Below are 25,976 nucleotides of genomic sequence, written 5' to 3'. Positions count from 1 at the left end.
TAAAGAAGAGCACCAGTACGAGACTGTTACGAACAGAAGGCAGTTATGACTGCAGTATAGCACCTACCCACCACAGTACTCTCTGGACATTCTTTAAGATCCAATCTACTGTAAGCACTGGATGTATAGACGAGTTACCCCTTTCCGAAGACAACCATGACTACCAGAGAAAACGTACGCAAGAGAAAACATGAGACGGCTCATGCTGGGCGGGGCCGCTGCAGGCTGTGGCGGAGGATGTTTTGATTCAGTATGACGCAGAAGCCAGTACGGGTTGTACGTAAGGTCCACAGAGGATAACAAGAATTCCATTTTTTTTCCATTAACGCCAGTGAATTAACAGGATGATACCCATATTTCTCACTTGTGGACCCAGTGAGGTCTTAGTGGTGTCAGGTGAGTAATTTTATAATGTCCTGTGTGATTTCTTGCGATGCGCACAATATGTTTGTTTGGCACAGTTTAGTAATAGCACATGTGATTAGTAGCACATGGAACGGGCAAAGAAAAATACACTTGTAACAAGTTTAGGAGTTTTGTGTTGTCAAGTGTGTATTTTTGGAGGATATATAATGAAAACCATGATCTGCCTTTCAATATTAACTTTGTTTTGAAAACAATTAATTTATTTTATTTATTTGTTTATCTTATTTGAACACCATTTCTACCGACTGTACATTCCACTGATCTTTTGCTGCATTCGAAAAAAAAAAATGCACATTCACGTTTCCGCTTCTCGCGTTAACAATAATTCATTTGTACGCCAAAGCTAAGATACTAATCTCGCCAAGATTAACAACAGTAGCATTAGCTATAGTGATACCAGTGATGCGGTAAGACAGAGATTAGTTGTGGAAAATTGTACCTACAATCGCAATGCCTGTTTCTGGGAAGTAACGCGTCACCGAAGACGCCGATCCCGCTGACTGAGCGGCAAGCCTAGCTCAAACTAGGAAATATATGGAGAGAGAGAGAGAGAGAGAGAGAGAGAGAGAGAGAGAGAGAGAGAGAGAGAGAGAGAGAGAGGTTATGTTTGAGATCGCACGTTTTACGTACCTGGCGGCATATTCATGCTATGTAGTATGTACACATTGGCATACTTTATACAGTCAACACCATACAACAAGTCCTCTTCATGTGCTTTGGTACTTCACGGGTAACAATGGTGGATAGGCTGCCAGCAGAAATATATATATATATATATATATATATATATATATATATATATATATATATATATATATATATATATATATATAAAATCTCATAGCAAGTGTATATGCCAGCCACCTGTGTTAGTGAAAGTTTGTAAATCTACCGTACCTTGGTGAAAGTCTCTCTCTCTCTCTCTCTCTCTCTCTCTCTCTCCATATATTTCCTAGTTTGAGCTTGGCTTGCTGCCCCTCAGTCAGCGGGTTCGACGTCTTCGGTGACGCATTACTTCCTAGAAACAGGCATTGTGATTGTAGGTACAATTTTCCACAACTAATCTCTGACTTACTTGCTACTGCTGCTGTTGCTGATGTTGGTGAGATTAGTACTTAGCTTTGGCGTACAAATGGATCGTTGATATTATCATCAGGCATAATTCTTGAAAGACACAAACGTAGTTACACATACTATTGTAGATCTCCACATAACTGGTTTTGTGCTCAACAATAACAGTTACCTATTGTTTATGGGGATATACATCCTTGCACCCCTCAAAGCTCGGGTACATGCTGTGGTAGTCGACTGCGTGGCTGACTGCTTCCATATATTCCATGTAGCATATTCTTACATAAATTTTTCAGTTAACGTGTTTAGTCTATTATCCTTCACTCTTCTGTTTGATTCACATAATCTTCATGAGACTTTGGTATCGTCAATAAGCACGACAGTAATGTTAATTGGTACTAACTATAAAAACTGTAGTGGTGTTTGGCAGTATGCGGCGTGGCCTTGAGGATGGGATGGCTCTCGCCTCGGTATTCTCGCACCACAACACAGCGATAGTCACGGAGTACGTTAAACCCAGAGATGTTTTTCCTCCTTTTTAATATATATATATATATATATATATATATATATATATATATATATATATATATATATATATATATATATATACACACACACACACACACACACACGTTTATTAGTCATTAGAAGATAGATTTCTTAAGAGGGACACTTCTGTGGTATATTTTGCAGTCGATTGAAATGCATACTCTATATTGTTACTGATAATTAATATAAACATTATTACTAACAGTTTATCTGCTTCATCGGCATAACAAAGGCCTCACCAAACTTTATTATTTTTATATCAAATGCAATTTGAATAATTTCTCGCCTCATTCTGAGCAGAGCCATAGATTGTAGAAAGAAGCGGCTGAAATAGCATGCAGTATAGTACGCGAGCTATTTGTGTGGCCCGCTCCCTAGTGACCTTAATTTGGAGGGGACTGCTAGAGTGCGTAGAAGGTCTGCTGCCATAGCTTGTAGATTCAGTGTTTACATAAAAATTGAGGAATTAACTAAATTGAACCTAAAACTTGGTGGCTCTCTTCATATCACTTTTGAGCGTATCTGGTGCAAACGAAACAGAGGAATATACTGAAGTGGATGTGTGGTACTCACTTATGCAATGTGTGTGTGTGTGTGTGTGTGTTGTAATGAGATACATAATGTGTGGAATGCATAAGGCAGAGGGCTATTGCGAGTGGAGTGTGTGCTTGTGACGCCATGTCTGAGGTCTCCTCTTCGCGGAGAAATGTCGACTTGGTAATAAGATCAAAATAAACACTTGGCCTAAAAATCGCCGACCTCAATACTCCACATAGCGCAAGGAGGAAGGGCGGTGCTACTTTGGGAGGGGTGGGGATGGATGGATGGAGTGGTCTGAATGGGAGGTGCTGCTGGCAGCTACATTGCTACTTACATAACTCTGCTCTGTCAGCTTGCGCCTTATGTGTATGCTTGCAGCTCATAGAAAATTCGTATAATGGCTGTCAATGGAGATGTTGTCTGTAGCATTCTTTGTGGAAAGTTTTCACACTGAAATTATTGATTGCCTGTAGATGAGGTTTTCCAGTTCAGCAGTTGTACTGTAAGCACACCAAAGTTTAGCCACTTACTGCAATCGTCTTCCACTTGCATGCAATGTACGGGTTTATATTTACAAGAAAGCATGAGTATGTAACCTTTCGCAAATTCTCTCTCTCTCTCTCTCTCTCTCTCTCTCTCTCTCTCTCTCTCTCTCTCTCTCTCTCTCTCTCTCTCTCTCTCTCTCTCTCTCTCTCTCTCTCTCTCTCCCCCCAATAGTATGCCTTGCAAATAAATTAATTACGTGGATTGGGTTATGAATATATATATATATATATATATATATATATATATATATATATATATATATATATATATATATATATATATATATATATATATACGAGTATATATATAGTGTAGGACACCTTGGCAGTGTTTTAAAAGGGAGACAGATCTGATGTACTACATAGAGGAAATGTATGAGGTGATGTTTTTTTAAGTACTAGTTGACATGAAGTGAACAAATGTAGCTCGTAGTAAATTTTAGTTTTGATGTAGAACATGATGGGTCATGTGGTGTAACAGGCAGCAGGTGCTTTATGTCAATCATTCCACAGCAAGGGTTGGTTTAGGTAGTATAATGGAATGGATCTGATAGGTTAAAATCTCCTTCCTGTGTCATTTGAATTGCTTTCCTGCTCTTGAACTTTAAAAGCTAAGTGCTACACGAGAATTTATTTTGTTTAATAATCTTCAGCCGCTAGTGGTGGGAAAGTTGAGAATTTTATTGAAACATAATGGCCTTTGCCCTCCTAACTGAGGAACAGACTTGTTTGAGATAATTTGATCCATCATTCACAGACATATTAGAATATATATACATATAGGGGTATACTCATTGTCTGTGATGGAACATCCATGATAGTCAAGCTTTTCTTGCCTCCAGGCATTGGGTACAGCCCTCCAGCCATGATCACTGGAGGACGGGTACTGGTGGTTCCCTGCCTCATGAGATGGAACAGGTAAGAGGGTTACAATCCAAAGAATAGGCCGATACATTTAACTTATTTATTTATGAAATGAGTGTTTGATAAACCATGTTGCTATGAAACTGTCAGAAAAAAATTTTTAGGACGTATTCTTTATTTGTTTATATATATATATATATATATATATATATATATATATATATATATATATATATATATATATATATATATATATATATATAAATTGTACTGTTGCAGACTGTCCCTGAATGTGATGACTATTCAAATAGACTCACCTGATGTATATACAAGTCAGGGTGTGGCTCTCAAAGTCTCAGGAGTTGCTCAGGTAACATCCATGATTCTTTGTTGGAAAGTCAGCTCAAATTTTTGTTGTAGTTTCAAAAAGAAGCATCTCTTTGGATGGAATGGCATTTAAAACTTTTACTGAATGTGTATCATGTAATTTTTAAGATTTTCGTATTTAGAGTCATTCCAAAGGGCAATACATATGTAAGTAATATAACCATCTCTCCATGATCTCTATAAATGAATTATTTTCTTATTTGGAACTATTCCTTTGGTGTTATGTCATAAAGCACCATTCTTTATGTAATGGCTTTTAAAAGTTTTGACAAGTCTTTATTATGTTTATTTTTATTTTTATCATATTTATTTATTTTATTTTTTCATTATTCTAAATTTATTTTTTTTATTCTATAACATTGTCATGTCTATAAAATGTCCACAGGTCAAGATAAGCACTCAGCACCCAGAAGTGTTGGCAGCTGCTTGTGAACATTTCCTTGACAAGAATGAGAGTCAGATTGAGAGCCTCATCACAGCAACCTTGGAGGGTCACCAGCGAGGCATTATGGGCACCATGACAGTTGAGGTATACAGTAATATCTGTTTATTTATACGTTATGCATGTTCTACCACTTCGTCAATGAGGCCAAACCAAAAAGGCCTAAATTGGATTTTTTTTTTTTTTCTGAATATTGTGTGTAAATTTCAGTATTTGTGTGACCTTATGATTTAGTTTTATCTTCCAGTGTATTCATTTATCTCTGGTATTTTTATATTTATTAAATAGGAAGACAATGCTTAATAATTTTAGAAGTTTTAGAAATAAAGTTAATATTGTTACACTAAAGCTAGGAAGTAGGAAGAACTGCCCATTTGTGCTCTCTGGCTGTATTTCCCAAAGACAAGCAGCACCAATACATAAATTAAGTAAGGCAAACAGGTGTACAGGTGAAAGCAGGTAGGCAGGAGCAGTGACAGGTCAAACAGTCACCTGTTCTCTGCCTTCTCAGTGTCGGCAGGCTCAGTCATCACCTCTCACACCCTCACTTCCCACTTGTTCCCCTATATGAATGCACTCATTACACACATTATTATCCAGCATCTGCCACTTAACAATATACAAATCACCCTACTAGTCTGCTTGTTACATTGTTTTTAATGATCAGGTTGAAAGGTCAGTATAATGCTGCAGTGAAAGATACAGATGAATTACTGACAACTGGCAAGTTATTTTCTGTATTTTTATTCACAGGATATCTACAGGAACCGGAAGCTGTTTAACCAGCGAGTGTTTGAGGTAGCTTCCAAAGACCTCTACCAGCTTGGCCTTCATGTCATATCATACACAATCAGAGATTTGAGTGACAAAATGGTAAGAGTTTCATATAAATTTTAAACCCCTATTTTCTCAGAGAAATCATCCAAGCAATTATTAGGGGTGGATAATAATTTCAAATGAGTATTATATGCTGTGAGCCCCTATTATGTACCAGGGTGAAGATAATAGAGCCAACCACATATATGAAAAATCTACCATTAATTGGTTTATCTATCTGTATACATATACCAGGAGTGACATCCCATGTGGGATGGCCCAGACAAAGCACTACACACTCTTACAAACATCATATATACTCTCTGCTGCTTTGGCCCCTGGTGGAAAGGGATAGTTTTGTTGACCACCTTACGACATCCCAGGAGCTCATGAATAGTGCAGCTGGCCACCATCCATAACAAGGTCTAACAGCATACCCTGGTTTACCCCTGCCCCTTCATAATGAGACTGTTTCCTACCTCTCACCTACTCCAATCCAGAGACCACAGCATACTTTCAGATAGCAGTATTTTGTACCCTCCCAAAATGCTTCAGTGGTGTGGCTAGTTTAGGGACCCATGCACTGATGTCCATTAGAATTTTGGAGATATTGTGTGTCCTATAATACTTTAATTTACTGTAATTTATCAGGTTATCTGTCCACCTCTGAGGTATGTTTTGGATGACAGAGAAAGCCTCAATGTCCCACTCATTGTAGGCTTAGATAGTGGCACCTTGGGTGTGAGATGATGCTAGTATGAAAACTGCTGGTCATGGCTGTGGGACATTGAAATTAAGGTGTATCAGCCCAACAAATCATGAAGCATCTCTCTGTTTTGGGAGTTGCTATTCACAGCAATTAATTTTCTAGCTGCCTATTCTTATGGTGGTTAGCTGCTGTCTTTGAAACTCTATCATGGCCACCTTTTAGGTTACTGTAAAGTATTGATGGATTTGACTGATATGCATTTTTTGCCTCTTGTTTTATGTTACTCTTGATTTTTATTAATTTTCAGGGTTACCTAGCAGCTTTGGGAAAGGGAAGAACAGCTGAGATTCAGCGTGATGCAAGAATTGGTGAGGCTGAGGCCAATAGAGATGCAACAATTCAGAAAAGTATAGCATCAGAGGAACTACTTGCAGCAAAGTTTGCAAATGACACACTGGTTGCAAAAGCTCAAAGAGATTTCCAGCTAAAAAAGGCAGCCTATGATCAAGAAGTTCGAGCAAGGGTACTGATTCATGATTATTTATTACTGATGTCATGTTATGTAAAAGGCATGTTTGTATAGAAAAAGATGGAGGATGTATGTACCATGTCAGCATTCCACTCTGGTTTCATTGGTATTGTGGCTCATGAATGAGAATCCCGTAATCTATTGTACAGTTCACCTTTCATAGATTTTACCAGGTTTATTAATTCATAATTAATTGATATTACAGTGGTGACTGTCTATAGTAATGGTGCCCAGGACCTTATTCATTGTAGTGTTTGTTTGCTATAGTGCCAGTTGAAATGCATGTTTTTAAGAATAATTAATTCCAATCTCTTTGCCAGTACCAAAGTTGCTGCTTAACACAGTCCTCTTGATAGATGTCAAAGAACCTAAAACTAGAAAAGATATACATGCTATATTGTATTGCTGTATACCAGTGATAAATTCAGTCAATGAAAGTTTGTAATGCAAGAATTCATTAAGAGAACATTAGTCATAGGGAATCACTACTGCATTTCTTACTGAAGGAATCATTAGATATTGTGGATTTGGTCTCAATCAGACTTTACAAATACTGACTTAATTTTTCCAGCAAGCAGAAACTGACTTGGCCTTTGAGCTGCAGTCTTGCAAGGTCAAGCAGAAAATCAAAGAAGAAGCAATGGAGACTCAGGTATGTGTGAAAACAATTTTGTATTGTGCTATCTTAGGTGACAAGTGGAGACTTAGTAGCATGTGTATTTAGCTCTGACTGGCACACACTCATGGAAACTGAAGACTGTCTTTGACTTCATTGCAAAATCACTTGATATTTTTTCCTACACAGTAATGCAAGACTGCAAGATTACATTCATGTGTAGCTATTCACAGCATTATTAGAAAAATAATGATAATACCAACCTATCATAAATTATTTTGTCATTGATATACTTTGAATACAGTGCCAGTGCTACATATGCTTCCTGTCATTTCCCTTGTGCTGTATTGAAAAAAAAGAGGGCCAGTAGTAACAGAGGACTGGGTTTTCTTTTGAAGGGCAGCATCTTACAAGAGATTTTTAAGCCAGTAAAAAAGTGTGAATAAACTGATGTGAATTATTTTATATAGCTTTCTTGATGATGGTTTTCTTGAAGTTGTAACTTTAATTGTTGTATTGACTAGCATTTAACAATAATTATTGTTTTAGGTTTAGAAATAAATCAAGTATTAGATGCAAAAAAAATTACAAATTAACTTGAAATGCTCTTTTATGTAGGTGCTTATATGAAGGTGGAGAATAAGCTTGGAGGGACTTTCACTGTAGGAGCAGGAGTGAGACAGATATGTGATGTCTCTGTGGTGGTGAATGTTTTTATGAATGGCTTTATGAGGGAGATGAAAGATCTAGTAGGAAATGTTGGTGCAAACCTAAAATAGAATGGAGTGGGATAGGCTGTAGTAGCATGTTTGTTTGTAATTGACACTGTTTTACTAGCAGAGAGTTCAAGAGAACTGCAGAAAGTGTGTATGAATCAGAAACTGATGGGAATACTGGAAAAATTAAGGAGATGGTTTGTGAGGGAAAGGAAGTGTGATTTGCACAATTTTTTCAGGTGGTGGAGAGGAAAGCAAAAATCTTGGTGGAGGAACAAGAAATTCAGAGAGCTGAGAAAAGGCTGGAGTCATCAGTTAAGCAGCCTGCAGAAGCAGAAAAATACAGGTGCTGATGATAAACAAAATTCACCTTTTTTCTAGATTAAGTTCTATTGCAAGTGCTTGTATAAATATTTTGCTTGCCTGTGTTGAAGTAGTGTTAAAACACATGTTGACTATATTAGGATGGAGACCATTGCCACTGCCAAGAAGCAGCAACTACTGCTGGAAGCTGAGGCAGCGGCTGAAGCAAAACAGCTGAAGGGAGAAGCGGAGGCATCAGCCATAATGGTATGTGAAATTAATTTTACATACTATTCTTTCTAATTTCATAAAGTAAATTCAAGATTATGAAATTGAACTTTTTCAAAGCCTGTTATGTTAATTATAATTTACTCACCTTGGCGATTTTAATTGCTGGATCAGACGTTGTTGTGTAGAATACAGAATACTTTCTGAAAATATGAAATATTGACATATTCTTAGTAAATAAATGTTATTTTGTCCATAATAAAGGCAAAGGCAAATGCTGAAGCTATACAGATGCACCACAAAGCTGAGGCATGGAAGGAATTTGAAGATGCAGCCTTGCTCAGCATGTATCTGGAGACTTTGCCCAAGGTGTGTGTCTGGTAGCTTTGTTCACCTCAGACATGACCAAGAATAGATACAAAGAAAAAAAATAGTTATTAGTTTTACATAGCTATTATTCATTGCAAATCACTTGTTCATGTATATCAAATACTAACATGTGTATATTCAACAGATGATTAATGGCATTAGTAGTGCCCTGTCTAATGCCAAGTGTGTCAAGATGGTGTCTTCTGGTGACTCTGGTGTTGGAGCCCAGAAACTGACCAAGGAAGTCATGGACATCAGCAGCAGTGTTCCTTCCATGGTGAAGAACCTGACTGGCATTGATCTCTTGAAGGTATGGATGGCTTTATGCACAAAGCCCAGTATGTGGATGAGTTGCCTGATGTAAAGAAATAAAAATAGTTTTGCTGTGGAAGATTGAGAAAATTTTCTATGAATGGGGCATATTTAGTTTTTTTTTAAATTTGATTCATGATGTATTCATTAACCTCCCACACCATGAAACTTCAGTGCACACTAGCATTTCTATCCTGTCAGTTGTGTAATAGAGCACTGTTATGTTTTCCTAAGGCCCATGAATGTAGCATAAGCTTTCTTTTTCTTGATTATTTATTTTTTTTTTCAAATGCTATCCTTAGTGAAAATATCTGACCCACACATTCCTTTCTAAATGATTCCACCTCTTCATCAGTCAAAATTCTGTGATGATCTGCACCTGTTCAATTATAATTTTTCCAAAAACCTTTCAAACTCTAAGACTTATACATCTATAATTCCTACTCGTATTTCTCCTATCCTTCCTTTTATAGACTTCAATGATGGAAAGGAATACAGCACCAGACTTGTTGGTTCTTGTGAGGATGTAATAGACTACACTATTTAATCTGATGTAATGATAGCTGTTGTCCAGTCTCCTGGTGTTTTCCCCATCTTTTTATGCTAACTCATGAAGCTCATTACTATTCAAGATTTTACATCAGCTGTCTTTCTTTTTGCAGAATCTTCGTTCAGCATGAAGACATCAAGGAAGGTACTTAAATGAGAAATCAGTGGTAATGTCCATGTTTCAGGTGATAGAATATGTACTTTATTAGTAAACCTGTTAGCTTTGTATAGTACTATAATTTAGTACAACTTGTACAATTTGGATATAGTTAAGGTCTAAAATCTGACTAATTAATACTCTCATCACTTCTTTTAGTACTCACAATTACCAGCATGTTTGCTCATCTACTTTTCATCACTAAGGGCTTAAGATTCACTTTGCCCTTAGGGCACACTGGATACTCCTGCACATAGGTATTTAAGTTTTCACATGTCTGTTAAGCTTGCACAACCCTTGGTCACTAGAGGTGAGACATTGTTTGTGTTTTGCGTGTGTAAGATTAATCACATGCTGTTACAGTTCACTAACAAACTTTTAGTCCATCCTAGCTCGTCATAGTTCTTTACTACATTGTCTACACCTATTCCTACACCTGCACCTTCATCGTGCTCACAAACAAAGCAGACATTATCCTGCAGAATGCGAGAAACTGGGTCAGTGTGGGCAGGATCATGAGGGGCAGTGCCAGGGGCAGCATTATGGGTGGTGTCATGGCTACGACAGATCCACTGCATTCCAACCTGGCCATGTCGCAAGTATTGGAGATGTTATCTGGCGAGTTAGGCATTTTTAACATTATTGGATAAGACCAAATGTTACGTATTAACCATTTGTATAATTTATTCTTTGATATTATACATTTATTGTGCTTTAATACATTGTTTCTGTATTTTGGGTTAATTCTCAATTATAAAAGGTCAGGAAAACAAACTTTCGCATATCTAGAAACTCTGCATATCCAGCAGGCCATTGGTTGAATTAACCTAAATACATGATTATCTTCTGTACTTTGATATCAGTGTAGCAGAAGCTACAGGCAAATATACGTACATAACTAAATAAAGAAGAATCTTGGTTCCCTATGAATGTGCAATACAATACACATATTGCAAGCAAATATTAAAGGTGCCAAAATTATATGATATATTATCATGTGCATTATGCCACTTCAGTGAGAAATCTTCATTGATTTGGTCATATCTGTATGTCAGATAAATTTTGTAACTATTTGTTTCCTTTTCATCTTTTCTCATCCTTCCTGTTTTGACTTTAATGACTACACAAGAAACTATGATAAGTTGACTCAAGCTTTCATGTGTCTGAGAATTTTTATCATATTGTGAAAGATTTTGCATTTTCATCATATCTTTATACTGTACTATACTTCTAATGAGTTTTTTATGCATAGATGATGCATGCATGGCTACATATTGTACACATATGGATATGAGTAGATATGTATGACTTCACATTTATGAAAATAGTTAATGTAGTCCTTCATTGTTTTCTTTCCTTTATAGTAATCCCATAATGCAGCAAATTTGTTGTATGTAAGGTTATTTGCAACTTTTAATATATTTTCCAGCCAACAGTGAGTGACATCACTTGACTGTATGGTTAAGGTATTGATCTAATAAGCAGATATACAAAGTTGATCAAACTCCACTAAAACCTTGGTGATCATTATGACTGGATTGGTGCCTTGTCACAGGTTAGATTTCTGGCTGCTTTTCTTTTCTCGTATTTCATTATATGAGTTATTGTAATGCATCTCTTTGGAACATCATTAAAACACTGAGAAACTGATCTGAAGTTTAGATGAGAGGGTTTGGATTGAACCCTTGACAAGGAGGTATAAAGTGCATTATCTTGGACATTGTGACCAAATGATTGTCAAGTCTCAAGATAATATTTTAATCTCTGGTCACTACATTTAGATCTTCACATTGACTAGTCAGGCTTGGCAATATAAGTGCCTGGTAGACTTAACTATCACAGTTTCTATTGTCTTTCTGATTAATTTTCCATTGTATCTCAAATGGGGTCACTCTTTGGAAAGTACTTAAATGTACTTAGATTGAACTGTACTGCATGAATATTGGTATAAGTAGATATTTAACAGAAGATCTTGTGTAGTATTACTGGTATTATGAACATTAAGTTGTTCATGAGTATTGTTATAATGGTGGCTTTGTCATCGTAATGCTCATTTTGACTAAATATCTTCCTACTTATAGAGATTGTGAGATGTGCCACCTGACCTGATACTCCTTCCTTTGTAACTGCACTCTAAGTATTTCAACTCTTAGAAGCTGATAGGCAAAGTGACACACACACACACACACACACACACACACACACACACACACACACACACACACACACACACACACACACACACACACACACACACACACACACACACACTGTTGTATGTATAAAGTTGACACAATGTACTACACAATTTATCTTGCGTAATATTTTACTTCTTTATTTTTGTAACAGTATGCAAGATTTTGCTACATGTATTGGACCACGGATGAAAGGCAGCTGTGTGTTGCATGACCATGGAAATGTGGTGCCTTATAGAGGTGAGCATTGCCAGGTCTAGGTTTTACGACAGATAGCGGAGTGGATGGCAGTACACTCGACCTCCTCCCAGTAGTAGCCTCTCTTCACAGCAAGGATGGCACAGTTCATTGTTGTTGAGCTGGTAGGGAAGCCTGCATCCCAGTATGGAGGACCATCACGCACCAGTTGATTATTTTTCAAGTACCTGTGAGTGTTGTAGTAAGTGATGTAGATGTAAAAGACTGCTTTTTCAGTCTCACATGTGTTACCTCATCACAGTGTTACATTTGCACCTTCAGTGTACCAGACATCATGGCTGTGTATGTTCCTGATGGACTGATGTAGTATCACAAAAGGGCAGTGGAAGAGGCACATCTTTTTTAGATTACAGTTTAACAATCTTAAATACAATGCTGCCCATTATGTATTTCAGTGTGCCTTTATTTTTTAAGTTAATCAGGAAAATTAATGATATGGCTCTTTCATAATATTTAAACTAGGTAATCCCTCTTAAACCAAAACCGTAAAGGCAAAATCTGTTGAGTACTCTATCTGAATATAGTTGAACAAATGCAGGAAGGTATACAAGTACATACTTCCAAACTTCATTATGGCCCTCATCTGTGACTCCCATCCAGTAGTCCTTCTCGTTGAGGCCTGTAGAAAGGGGAGAGTAAGCTTAAGGTCCTGCATAGGGATGTGGAAACACCATGGGGAAAGTTCAGTAAGTTAGAAGGTAATTTTTTTTATTAGAATCGATTTTTTCGATTTGAGAGAGAGAGACAGAGAGAGTTTTATTGATCCCATTGATAATTCTGCCTCCAGTAAATTAAGCATTTCCATGGTGGTTGTGATCCTTTATGGTATTTGCTAGCATAAGAAAAGAAATTAACAGAAGATGCCTGCTAGCTACTTACTGTTCTCGTGAATGTGTGTCAGAAGGTCTCGATAGAAATCACAATCTGTGTCACTGTCAAACCAGATGAGATCTCCACCGTAGACTTTGCAGACGTCCCGGATTTGTGACATGGTGCCTGTTTCCCAGGGGTCAATGAAGATGCACCGCTCTCCGACATTATTGAATGGACGGGAGCAATCCAGACCTTATGGAGGGAATGAAGGGAGTAATACCAACAGAGACAAGCGATTCACGTATCGAGTTAGTATTATTGTAAACTAATAGAATACAACAGCTGGTAGACATGAAGAATTGGCACTATACAAATCATGTTCAATTTGGCACACTTCAGTTTAGAATTGCACACACTGCATTTACAAGGAGATTAGGATGTTATCTGGTAGTGTTAGATTTAGCTTCGAAGTGTCCTTTACTTCTGGTCGAGTGTTAGGTTGTGTGAAAAGTTAATGGTCTGCATTTGGTTTCCTTTCCCGATCCATTCGCTATGTGTAAGAGAAAAGTAGACGGATGGAATATGAGTAGTGAGAATGGGTGGTAGAGTTTATTTTGCTAGATGACTACTGCAAATATCAAGGGAAGGGAGGTGTCAATTCTTGGTCGCCAACACTTGCAGGTAAGATAATACAAGAAAAAAACTCTAACCTGGTATAAAAAAATGCATAAAAATATAATAGCTGTGAACTTTTTCTTGACAGCATAGGAAAGTAAAAAATAATAATAATAAAGAAAACCCTGACCTATGCACACACACACACACACACACACACACACACACACACACACACACACACACACACACACACATTCTTGCATTTCCATGACTCAGGCTTAGAATAGAGTTTTGTCATTGTGTGAGGCTTCCATGCTGCAGCACTCCTTCACACTGGTCAGAATGACGCACGGCCACGTCGATGTTAACAATCCGTTTGTATTGGCCGCACATGATTTGAATTGTAGTTAGAAGGTTAAGATCAATACTGAACACCTTTGTTAAGTGTTTTTGACCCTCTGACTGCTGTACCCTCGTTACTTCACTCCGGTAACTACTGACGACATAACAGAGCTAAAATAAGACATCAGAGGCTTTGAGCTATTTTATCATCTCCTTTTGCTACCAGAGGTCTTTCGAAAATATTCTTTAAACTTGCAGCATATCTTATTTAACTCAAGAATTCGTAGCAGTTAAAGAGTTAATTAAGGACGTTCTCTTCTTACCGGCACTCAGGACGGCCATGGAGAGCGTGAGGAGCAGCAGTTGCATCATTGTGGCAGGCAGAATGTTGATGAGCAATGCAAGGCTAGCTAAGATATACCAAGGTGTGTTATTGCTTGTCCACTGCCTCCTCTTCCCCCTTCATCTCTTATCTCTTCTCCCCCCTCCTCTTCCCTTTATTGGTGTATTCAGAACAGAGAATTGTCTTATCTTTGTTTCCATGATTCCTCCTCCTCCTCCTCTTCCTTCCATCTCCCATTATTACCTGCTTCCTCTTTACATGAATTTCTGCATCCATGTGTGTGTGTGTGTGTGTGTGTGTGTCTGTGTGTGTGTGTATGTTAATGTGCATGTAGTCATACTTCTCATGGCTACACACACACACACACACACACACACACACACAGCTCACTATCTCTTGTGTATTCCTGTAATTAGTTTATCAAATAACACGTACACAATCTAACATCATGCATCTCTCCCTCACTTCTCCCCTTTCTTTCCCATTCTTCTCACGCCTGCCCACTCCTCCCCCTGTCCTTCGCGTATCTCGAATCACACATGGTATCTCCCACGCCTTCAGCTTTTCTCTTGTAGTGCGTTGCTTTCTATCCTCTTTCTCCTTCAGTCTTTTTTCACCTCCTCTCCTTCTTCCACTTCGTTAAGATGTTGGCTTTCTTTTGTTGGCTCAAATCCCTCGTTACTGCTCTCTCTCTCTCTCTCTCTCTCTCTCTCTCTCTCTCTCTCTCTCTCTCTCTCTCTCTCTCTCTCTCTCATGCACTTTACGAGATAAATAACGGGAAGGATGAATAAGTGTCACGTAATGTAGGTACGCTGTCGCATTTTATATTTATAGTATCTCTCTATGATTTATTTATTTATTTATTTATGTATTGAATAGCTACTTTGTCTGTCAGAGAGAGAGAGAGAGAGAATAACTGAAAAAAAAGAAAAAGGTTGGCAAGAGAGATAATGAGTTGGGGAGTTGAAAAAAAAAAAAAAATACAAGGAAGGATTTGTGGGAGAGAGAAGGGAATGTTGTGGCCTCGTATTGAAGTGCGTGTGTCTGAGGAGTGAGGAATTATCTGAAAAAGCGCACCTGATTCCTTCCCACGCGTGCACGTTAGCCAATGCGCCTGATTACACCCTCAAGCACCTTTGTCAGCACCAACTGCGACTCTGTTATTTCTAGAGATCATGTATTTATTAGTTATAAGATTTGATTTAGGATTAATTCAATACAAAGTGAAATAGGTTTTCGTTCAGGGACTACCATTTTTTTTTTTTTTTTTTTTTTTTATGTAGGAGGGACACTGGCCAAGGGATGTCGGCCCCCGAATAGTGTCCGAAGCGGTGGTCAAAAAATTGAAGGATACTTGTCTTGAAACCTCCCTCTTGAAGGAGTTCAAGCCATAGGAAGGCGGAAATACAGAAGTAGGCAGGGAATTCCAGAGTTTACCAGAGAAAGGAATGAATAATTGAGAATACTGGTTAACTCTTGCACTAGAGAGGTGGACAGAATAGGGGTGAGAGAAAGAAGAAAGTCTTGTGCAGCGAGACCGAGGGAGGAGAGGAGGCAAGCAATTAGTAAGATCAGGAGAGCAGTTAGCATGAAAGTAGCGGTAGAAGATAACAATAGATGCAACATTGCGGCGGTGAGAAAGAGGCTGAAGACAGTTAGAGGAAAGGAGTTGATGAGATGAAGAGCTTTTGATTCCACCCTGTTTATAAGAGCGGTATGAATGGAACGCCCCAGACATGTGAAGCATACTCCATACATGAACGGGTAAGACCATTGTACAGAGTTAGCGGAGGGGGGAGGGGGAGAAGTGAAAGAAACTGACGGAGATGTCTCAGGACACCTAATTTCAGAGAAGCTGTTTTAGCTAGAGATGAGATGTGAAGTTTCCAGACAGACCGAGGATGTTCAGTGTATAAGAGGACAGCTGAGTGTCATTGAAGAAGAGGGGATAGTTGTCTGGAAGGTTGTGTCGAGTTGAAGGATGAAGGAGATCTAAGATCTAAGAAGGCTGCGGAAGTTAATGAAGAAAAAGTTGAGGTGGGTGTCAAGACACTTAGGGTCGATACCAGAGGAGCAGTCCGACCTGGGGACATCTGTGATCCCCTCCTCAGATGGGGACTCTGAGGCAGGTGTAGGAGTCGCCGTGATAATTTTTAATTTTGAGTGAAGGGTGTGTGTGTGTGTGTAATTAGGTGCTTGTAGTTTTGTGAGAAGAAAGAGTTGTTTTTGAGGGCAGGCTATGACTGCTCCCTTGTATTGTGAGACACAAAGGGAAACGTTCAGTGAGGTCACACCTGGGTTTAATAATAAGTTCACAGCACCCCCTGATCCAGTGGTTCAGACCTCACTGGGAGTAATTATGGTTTCGGTAGGTGCCTACTGTTTCCTCCTGCAGCACATGTAGGTCTTTCGACTTCTTGCAGCTTTCCTTATTTTCTTTTGTTCTTATGTAATATCGCCTTTAGCACGTTGGTATATGATCTAGCTGTTACATCAAAATCAGTCACTCGTTTTAATTTTGTAAGATATTTCTACTTTTACAAGTCCACTGCCAGACCAAGGCCATTTACAACATTTTCCATGAATCTATACTACGTCAATATTTCCAGTTATAGATCATGTTTATCCATTATGTTTCTGGTTTCCTAGGAACATAAGAAAATATGATGACTGCAGAAGCCTGTAGTTGACCTACACGAGGCACCTCTTGAATATATAATTATTTTTTAAGACTTACACGAATCTTATAAGAATCTTTTCTCATATATTTACACACATACATTGCTGCCAACATATTAGGACGTAAATTTATATACCCACTTAAAGACACACTAAGCGTGTTATCTTTCAGCCTTTTTTTCCGTTTGTCATTAGTTCTTTAAAGCGCATGTTTGCCACATTTAAAAGCTTATACATGGCATCTATAGTGTTATAAGTTTCGGGTTGTTCATTGAACTGAGCTATCGTTTATTTTTAAGATTATTCAAAACTAAACATTAACCTCATGATGGCTTTCAGATCAGGTCTTAACATATTTCCCACTAATGTATTAACGCTGTATATTGATAATCAAAGTTGTAATGAATGTCGCGATAGTTTAACAAGAATTATGCATTCAGTGGAAAGAAAGAAAAAAAAGAAAAAAATAATGAGAACCGGACTATTCACTTTTGATTTTTAAAAATGTTATGGTCTACCAAGTGAACAACGTGTTTTAAGAATCTGGCCTTTGTTGCTTGGAGTCAAAGGCTTTCGCTCGCCTAACATAAACCAGACATATAGGAGATATAATTGAGTGTGTGCTACAAAGCAACAATAATAGAGAATGTATATGTCGTATTTCTTTATGAGTGACTATTCTATTTTTTTTTTTTTTTTTTTTTTTTATCTATATCCGTCTTGCAGTGTATTGATTGAAAAATAGTTTTATTCAAGATTGTACACTATTACATATTTAGACAGATGTGGGTGTGCAGGCTCGCTTCCCAGGATAACACAATAAAGGCTTTGAACTTATGAACTTAAAGAGGGGAAGCTGCAGTAAGCTAGCAGGCCCACATTGGACAGTCCCAGTATAATACCTACCTTCCCACTCGTATCCAACGATCATAGCTATTCATAAAATTACCTATTCGTGTCTTAAAGCTCCCTATTAAACTGGCACTAACACTTTGATTTCTGAGTCTGTTCGAGTCATCTCACAACCAGTGCCCCGACGGAGGGATTTATTTTCATTTTTTTTATTTTTTGATAATGGTGCATGCTGTTTGAGTCAGTCAAGTCGGAAATTACGTTAACTTTTATTTACTGCGTGAAACTTCTTAACAGGTTGACACGGCTCTCTGGGGAAAAGTATACGAAAATCTCTCTCTCTCTCTCTCTCTCTCTCTCTCTCTCTCTCTCTCTCTCTCTCTCTCTCTCTCTTTGTGTGTGTGTGTGTGTGTGTGTGTGTTAGTCATAAGAGGATGGGTACGTGAAGTTTTGCCAACCCTTACATGCTACTGAGCTACATTTTTCTTGGTTGCTGATTTTTAATGTTCATCAGTGTCTCTCATTTGCCGCCCCTCACATTACTGTCAAGAAACACGTTTTCTCTGATCTGGCCTCGAGATGAGAAGCGGAAAATATCGTGTATCAGTGTGTGATGCACTGATATTGATACACGATGCCTTTTCATCTTAGTTCAATATTCCCGGGATCAGAAGCTCCTCATCCGGGTTAAGATGCTTTTCAGGGAGGTGGCTGTGTGTAGGCGTGGGGTGCGTGACCTGAGAAAGGACGGCAGATATGTCCTCGGAACCATACAATTGGCAGGGGACCTCCTGGCCTGGCGGTGGCCCAGCTGATGCCAAGAATGATTACTCTGTGGACCGTTCGTGTGACAAGACTTGGCCGCCGCGACCCATTGTTGTGCCGAGATGGAAGTGTTCCCGTGTGGGCTGAATGATCATCAACCTTTCCTTTATGGCGCCTATGAAGATTGCTTTACTGAAAAAGCAAAAGGAAATGATATTGGAAGGAAAGGGTGATTGATTTTTTACCTCACTAACAGGTAAAATGGTATTTTCCTGGATCCCCCAAAAGAGTGAAGTGTGAGGTCAGTGGGTGATGGTATTGGCTGCAGTCCGCTCCCTTCAGGCTTTTGAGATGTTGCGTGGGGGTCGGGCGGCTCTCAGGCACACTGCCTTTCCTAAACCCAAATTGTGAGTTTGATCCAAGTTTGATCTTAGTAGACGGCAGATTCTCGGTAGGAGAGGCAGTGTTCTCTCGTAATCCTAGCCGGTGCTATTATGACCTTATTGTTGCTTCGCCTGTCTCATTCAGTTTCCACATTACGGTGCCTAACGACAACACTGAGTGTCAAAGAAAAAACTCCGGAGTACACTGAGTGACCTCTCAGTCCGTTATAGGTCAAGTAGGGTGAAGATTAAGGCAGAAATGCCCCGCCCACCACCTGCCAAAGGACCTCGTCTGGTGCTAAGAGCTGCGAATGAGATTGCAAAAATAATCATACTTATAAATTTACTTTTTCTTTTTAGAGTGGGGGTTGGGAGAAGATTGCACGTCTTTCATGTTTTGAAGAGTCACGGATTACGTGTACGTAAGATTTAAGAGTAACTGAAGAAACCTTAATCGTCATGACTGCTCGAACGTTTAGAAGCAGAAACATTTGCAAGGCATAAATATTGGCGTGAAATCACTACGAGGAGAGACATGTGATAGAACGAATCTTTAAACTTTACAAAAAAAAAAAAAAAAGGAAAAAGGGAAAAAAAATCTTTTAAGATATTAAACGCAGATCCCTGAATGATCAAGACCGGCAGTGTCGTAAGTTAAGTAGCAACCAGATGTAGTTGGCCATTCAGCGAAACCAGACCTGATTTGTACACACTACAAAAAAATCCTCAGATCCTATGTCGCAATGGGGCGTGGATGACCGTGGTTAACTTGCCTGCGAACCGTCTGTGGGGTAAAACGTCACTCGAATGGGCAAGCACGTCTCATTACACTTACGTGGGGACGGCCTGGGGTGGCGAGAAGGGAGCGTTGAGAAGGGTTGGGTTCAGGGTATTACAGGTATAGAGAGAGAGAGAGAGAGAGAGAGAGAGAGAGAGAGAGAGAGAGAGAGAGAGAGAGAGAGAGAGAGAGAGAGAGAGAGAGAGAGAGAGAGAGAGAGAGAGAGAGAGAGAGAGATGGAATCACATCACTTTTAATCTACATGTGCAAATACACTATCTGAAATGACACTTTATTTTAATTTTGTTCCGACTCACTGTAAACCCGGCCCAGTAATTAATATCGGGTCGGTACACTCCTATTTTACAGTATGTCATTACCGAAGTGAACACAAAGGGACACAAAGAAAGAACAAAACATTAATTAACCTTTGAACCATTGGTGGAATTAAAAACGGTAATTTAGCCCTAGAGAAACTTTTTTCTTTTGAGAATTCAGCTCTTAGGTACGGTTTGCCGGAATTCTCGTGCAGGGACGCTTTTCAAGTTTCCCAGGTTCGTTGCGCCTGGAAAAGGCGGTTCATATATATACGTTTTTCTTGGATAATGTAATACAATACAAGATACATACATATATGTATGTGTGTATGTATTCATGCACTGCAGTGCATATATATACGTATACATTAATATAAGACTGACATTGACTCGTCAGGTAAAAATACCTGGCCTGCGTGTCGCTGCTGCAATTTCTTTGGATACCCCATCCCTTGATCCTTTGACGCTCCCCCTTTCCTGCTTTTCGAAAACCCAAGCACTCATCGTGACCAACATTAATGCGTCACCAACCACCTATGCTTTTTTCCCTTTTATGTAGACATACATACATATTTCATAAAGGATTCTGGCCTAGAAAAAAAAAGCCACTTAAAATGCACTGTCCCCCAAAAAAGTTAATCTTGGGGAGCTGATTCCAAAAAAGCTGGCCAACTTAGTAACCCGGAGGTGTGAGTGTAGCTGTGTCAGCAATACGGTTTTCACTCATACCGAGAGGAGATGATAGCCTTCATATGAGTGAGGCACTTATGTGAATAATATACTTATTTTCGATCTTTTTACTTAGTTCTGGGAAATCTATTTTTAGACAAGCAGTATTACTTCCCTCGTGAAAACCTGGCAGAGCTATCCCAGCTGAGCCGATTATACTTGTCCCCAACATGATGAAGCCCAAGGCCGGCTGCCTCCCTGAAGTTCCTTGGATAACCATTCCACGCTAATCTCCCGGTAACTCCCAAGTGATCTGCTGGAGGGCGTGGAGTGGAGGCGGTGACGGTGAAGAACTCTGGCCTGGCTGCAGAACATGGTGAAGAGGAGGCCAGGTGATCATAGGTTGACGACTGATATACAACATTGTTATTTTTTTTATTTTTTTTATGTAAGAGAGAGCACTGGCCAAGGACAACGAAAAAGTGAAAAAAAAGGTCCAGTAGGGGGCTCAGTCCCAACTACACTAAAATCACTACGAAAGTCTTTACAAGCACTAAAATAACAGAAAAAGGGATTAGAAATATAGAGTCCGGAAGTGGCAGTAGAAAATAATAATAATAATAAAAAAAGATAATTGTAACGTGTCGATTGTTTGTGATTAAATGTTAGATAGCAGTGAAAGAGTTAAGGAAGCAGGGAATTATGGGAATGAAATGTTCGTGACTGGAAAGGAGAGATGAAGCGGGGAAGAGTAGGACAGAACTGGATGTAGAGATGAAATGGTACAAAACGTGAGAGAGAGAGAGAGAGAGAGAGAGAGAGAGAGAAGTACTTGTATTCTCGCGGCATCAGCACTATGTAGCAGACTGTGTATTTGCGTCTGCACATGATAGCGTAACCAAGCCTGTGTTCAGAAACTCTTTGTTCTCTCACCACGGCTATATTCAAAAGCCACAGAGATGAATAATCGGGATCTCGAGAGTGTTTATTCAGTTAATAATGTAGATATTTGTTAATCTGTCACTAGGACCATAAAAAAAAAAACACACCCTTAACAACCCATGTTATTTCAACTAGAGTCTTTTAAATGAGGTGGAGATGAGGCGCAGAAGTGTTTCCGAATATGGTCCCAAGAACGAGAACATGGCACACCTCATTCGTGTTACTGATGACCACGCAGCCTCCACCGCAGCACCATCTTACCTAACCGTGGTGACCTGCTGCCCCTCTCAGCTACATAGATCCGTTAAGCTTATGAAGTAAACTTACTGTAGCATTACTTGTGTAACTGTACAAAACTCTACGTACGTCTCGCACTTTTAAATATTTTACATATTAAAATTTAGTTCTATATAATATTGATAAATAAGGCCTATATATGTAGTACATATGCATAAAAAAATGGAAAATTACTCAAACCTGACACGTTCATTTCCTGTACAGTACAAGTTAACACAGGCTTTGTCCAACCGGACCAATCTGTATCACCATGACCTAAATAAGTGTCCGTTCTTCATTAATAGAAAGTGTCAAAATCTTTCAAATCTAACTCCCCTCGTAACTTCTGGCACCTAGCCAAAAACATCTCCAATAACTTTGCTTCTTCATATTTCCCTCCTTTATTTCAACCTGATGGCATCACTGCCATCTCATCTATTTCTAAAGCTGAACTCTGCTCAAACCTTTGTTAAAAACTACCTTGAATGATTCAGGGCTTGTTCCTTCCTCTCCTCCACCCTCTGACTATTTCATGTTACCCATTAAAATCCTTCACAGTGATGTTTACCATGCCCTCGCTGGCTTAAACTCTCGGAAGGCTTATGGACCTGATGAGGTCTCTCCTATTGTTCTCCGAAACTGTACCTCCGTGCATGCACTCTGCCTAGTCAAACTCTTTCAACTCTAACAATCAACATCTATCTTTCCTTCTTGCTTGACGTTTGCCAACATGCAGCCTGTTCCTAAAAAAAGGGTGACCGTTCTGATCCTTTAAACTATCGTCCAATTGGTTTAATTCCTACTTATCTAAAATTCTAAATCTATCCTCAACAGGAAGATTCTTAAACATTTATCATTTCACAAACTTTTATCTGATCACTATTATGGGTTCCGTCGAGACCGCTCTATTGCTGTTCTTCTGGCTTTCCTTACTGAGTCTTGGTCATCCTCTTTTAGGAATTTTGGTGAAGCTTTTGCTGTTGGTTTAGTCATATCAAAAGCTTTTAATGAAGTCAGGCACAGAGCTTTGATTTCCAAATTGTCCGGCTTCTATCCTTCTCTCTGTAACTTCATTTCAAGTTTCCTTTCTGACCGTTCTATTGCTGCTGTGGTAGACGATCACTGTTCTCCTAAATCTATTAACAGTGTTCAGGGTTCTGTTCTGTCACTCACTCTCTTCTTATTATTCATCAATGATCTTCTAAACCAAACTTCTTGTCCTATCCACTCCTACGCAGATGATACCACCCTGCACTTTTCCACGTCTTTTCGTAGATGTCCAACCGTTTAGGAAGTAAACAGTTCTCGCAGGGAAGCCACAGAGCGCCTGACTTTTGATCTCTGTAAAATTCCTGAATGGGGCAGAGCAAATTTAGTATTGTTCAATGTCTCAAAGACTCAATTCTTCCATCTTTCAACCCGACACAACCTTCCAGATAGTTATCTGGAAGGTTGTGTCGGGTTCAGTGTGTTCAGTGACACTCAACTGCCCCCCTCTTCTACACTGAACATCCTCAGTCTGTCCTTTATTTATAATCTAAACTGGAAACTTCACATCTCATCTCTGGCTAAAACAGCTCCTATGAAGTTAGGTGTTCTGAGTCGTCTCCGCCAGTTTTTATCACCCCCCCCTCCCCAAGCTGCTAACTCTGCACATGGGCCTTATTTGTCCATGTATGGAGTTTGCTTCACATGTATGGGGGGGTTTCACTCATACCGCTCTTTTAGACTGGGTGGAATCAATAGCATTTCATCTTATCAACCCCTCTCCTCTAATTAACTGACGGTCTTCAGCCTCTCTCTCAACACCGCAGTGTTGCATCTCTTGCTATCTTCCACCGCTATTTTCATATTAACTTCTCTTCTGAACTTGATAACTGAATGCCTCCCCTTCTCTCGCGGCCTCGCTGCATAATACTTTTTTCTTTCTCTCGCTCCTATTCTGTCCACCTCTCTAATGCAAGAGTTAAACAGTATTCTCAGTCATTCATCCCTTTCTCTGGTAAACTTTGGAAATCCCTTCTTGCTTTTGTATTTCCTCCTTCCTGTGACTTAAACTCTTTCAAGAGAGATTTCAAGACACTTATCCTTTAATTTTTGGCGACCATTTTTGATTGTTCGGGGACCGGCACCTCAGTGGGCCTTTTTTTTTTTTTTTTTATAATACTTTTTGTTGCTCTTGGCCAGTGGCCCTCCTACATTAAAAAAAAAAAACACTTGGAACCTTTTGTTTCACTCTAGACTACTTTCTGATTGCATATTTAAATTGATACATGTAAAAATGAAGAATAAAGAAAAAATAAAATAAAAAAATAAAAAAATAAATAAAATCTCTTAAACTTTTTTTTTTACTCGGGTTTTTCAACTCACAGTCAACAAGAAACAGTCGATATTACAACCTACTGAATAAGTGCTAGTTTTTTTTTTTTTTCTTCAACAAGGCTCCTCAGGGAATGGTCTGTTTATTCATAAAGCGCTCAGTGACTCCAGAGACTCCAAGAGGTTCCTTCCTACTGTACCTATAAGATCACGCAAAACCTGCTTCAGCGTAAAAAAATCTTATAGATATTTTACGGTGCGACTTATTCTACACATCATTCACTGCACACTCCGCCTCTTTATTCCACTTCTCTAGACCTACATTTAAAGTATAAAGATAAGAAAGGGTCTGATTAATTTTTTTTTCTCTCTCTCTCTTTCTCTTAGCTTTACGGCTGTGTGGCTTTCTTGGCAACTCTTACGCCTTCTCCCTATCTTTCGTTGTTTTCTTTTCGTTGCCGCTTCAGCTATTCACTTGTAACAAGCATGAGTATATAGCAGTTTCTCTGCCACATAGTCTCTTGTTGGCTTGATGTTTAAAACCCCTGACATTCAAATAAACCAAGTCGGTGGCCATAATAATTTCTTTCTTCTGATTTTCTAGTTCTTGATTTTTTTTTTCTTTCGCCAGTTGTCATACGGAAGAAACTGATATCTTTATAATGGTAACTTTACTAATTATGGAATGTCAGCTTCACAGACATGCTGTGTTCTCTGGTTGCCGTGAAATATATCAACATGTAGAAAATATTTTGCTCTGAATTCAAACTGGAGTAAACTGATTTTAATTTTGAACCTTAAATTTACACGAGCTCAGATTAGATGATACTGTTAAGCTTAATGACTGCAGTCTTAAAATCAAAGAGCTACGAATATATTGAGTCTTGTGAGGGCCTCGGTTTTCAATCTCCAAGAAGTTACTCGGTGTATGGGGACACTTGAGCTTAGCTTAGAAGATGTTAAGTTTGATACCTGCTGCCTCAAAATCAAAGAGTTAAGTAATGGGTCCGGTAAGGTCCTCGGTTTGGTAATCTCTAGTTTCATGTAATTATTCTGACTTACAAGAGACTAATTAGATAATCTCCAAGAGCTTACTTATGTTGATTATATAACGTCTGAGCCACCCCACTGAACACGTACATCACCCTACCCCCAATGCAGCCGTGTGGCGTGAGCCTCCCTTGACCGGGTTAGGATAATCATGATGGACACTTAGGTTTTCACTAAATGCTCGTCGGGCAAGTCACGGTGAGCAGCGGCCTTGAACTGACCCAAAGCTCCATATATATATATATA

The 25,976-nt window shown here is 38.9% G+C and overlaps 2 protein-coding genes across 2 annotated transcripts; one reads left to right on the top strand and one right to left on the bottom strand.

The window, feature by feature from the left end:
- The first annotated feature begins 186 nt into the window (after positions 1–186).
- Positions 187–11,475, top strand: LOC135105291 (flotillin-1-like). The gene is made up of 12 exons (XM_064013511.1): positions 187–396; positions 3,977–4,052; positions 4,278–4,368; positions 4,771–4,914; positions 5,581–5,700; positions 6,660–6,875; positions 7,453–7,533; positions 8,453–8,559; positions 8,678–8,783; positions 9,009–9,113; positions 9,259–9,423; positions 10,088–11,475. Exons 1-12 carry the CDS (start codon positions 345–347, stop codon positions 10,103–10,105), a joined length of 1,281 nt encoding a protein of 426 aa, XP_063869581.1. The 5' UTR covers positions 187–344; the 3' UTR covers positions 10,106–11,475.
- Positions 11,476–12,439: 964 nt separating this feature from the next.
- LOC135105307 (CD209 antigen-like protein C) lies at positions 12,440–14,839 on the bottom strand. The gene is made up of 4 exons (XM_064013512.1): positions 14,681–14,839; positions 13,464–13,649; positions 13,143–13,203; positions 12,440–12,751 (listed from the first exon to the last, which is right to left on the bottom strand). Exons 1-4 carry the CDS (start codon positions 14,727–14,729, stop codon positions 12,583–12,585), a joined length of 465 nt encoding a protein of 154 aa, XP_063869582.1. The 5' UTR covers positions 14,730–14,839; the 3' UTR covers positions 12,440–12,582.
- Between the last annotated feature and the right edge of the window lie 11,137 nt (positions 14,840–25,976).

The sequence above is a fragment of the Scylla paramamosain genome, chromosome 1, assembly GCF_035594125.1.
Source record: "Scylla paramamosain isolate STU-SP2022 chromosome 1, ASM3559412v1, whole genome shotgun sequence".
NCBI classification, from domain to species: Eukaryota; Metazoa; Arthropoda; class Malacostraca; order Decapoda; family Portunidae; genus Scylla; species Scylla paramamosain.
The sequence above is the reverse complement of the archived record's forward strand: the minus strand, read 5'-3'. Positions and strand labels throughout refer to the sequence as shown.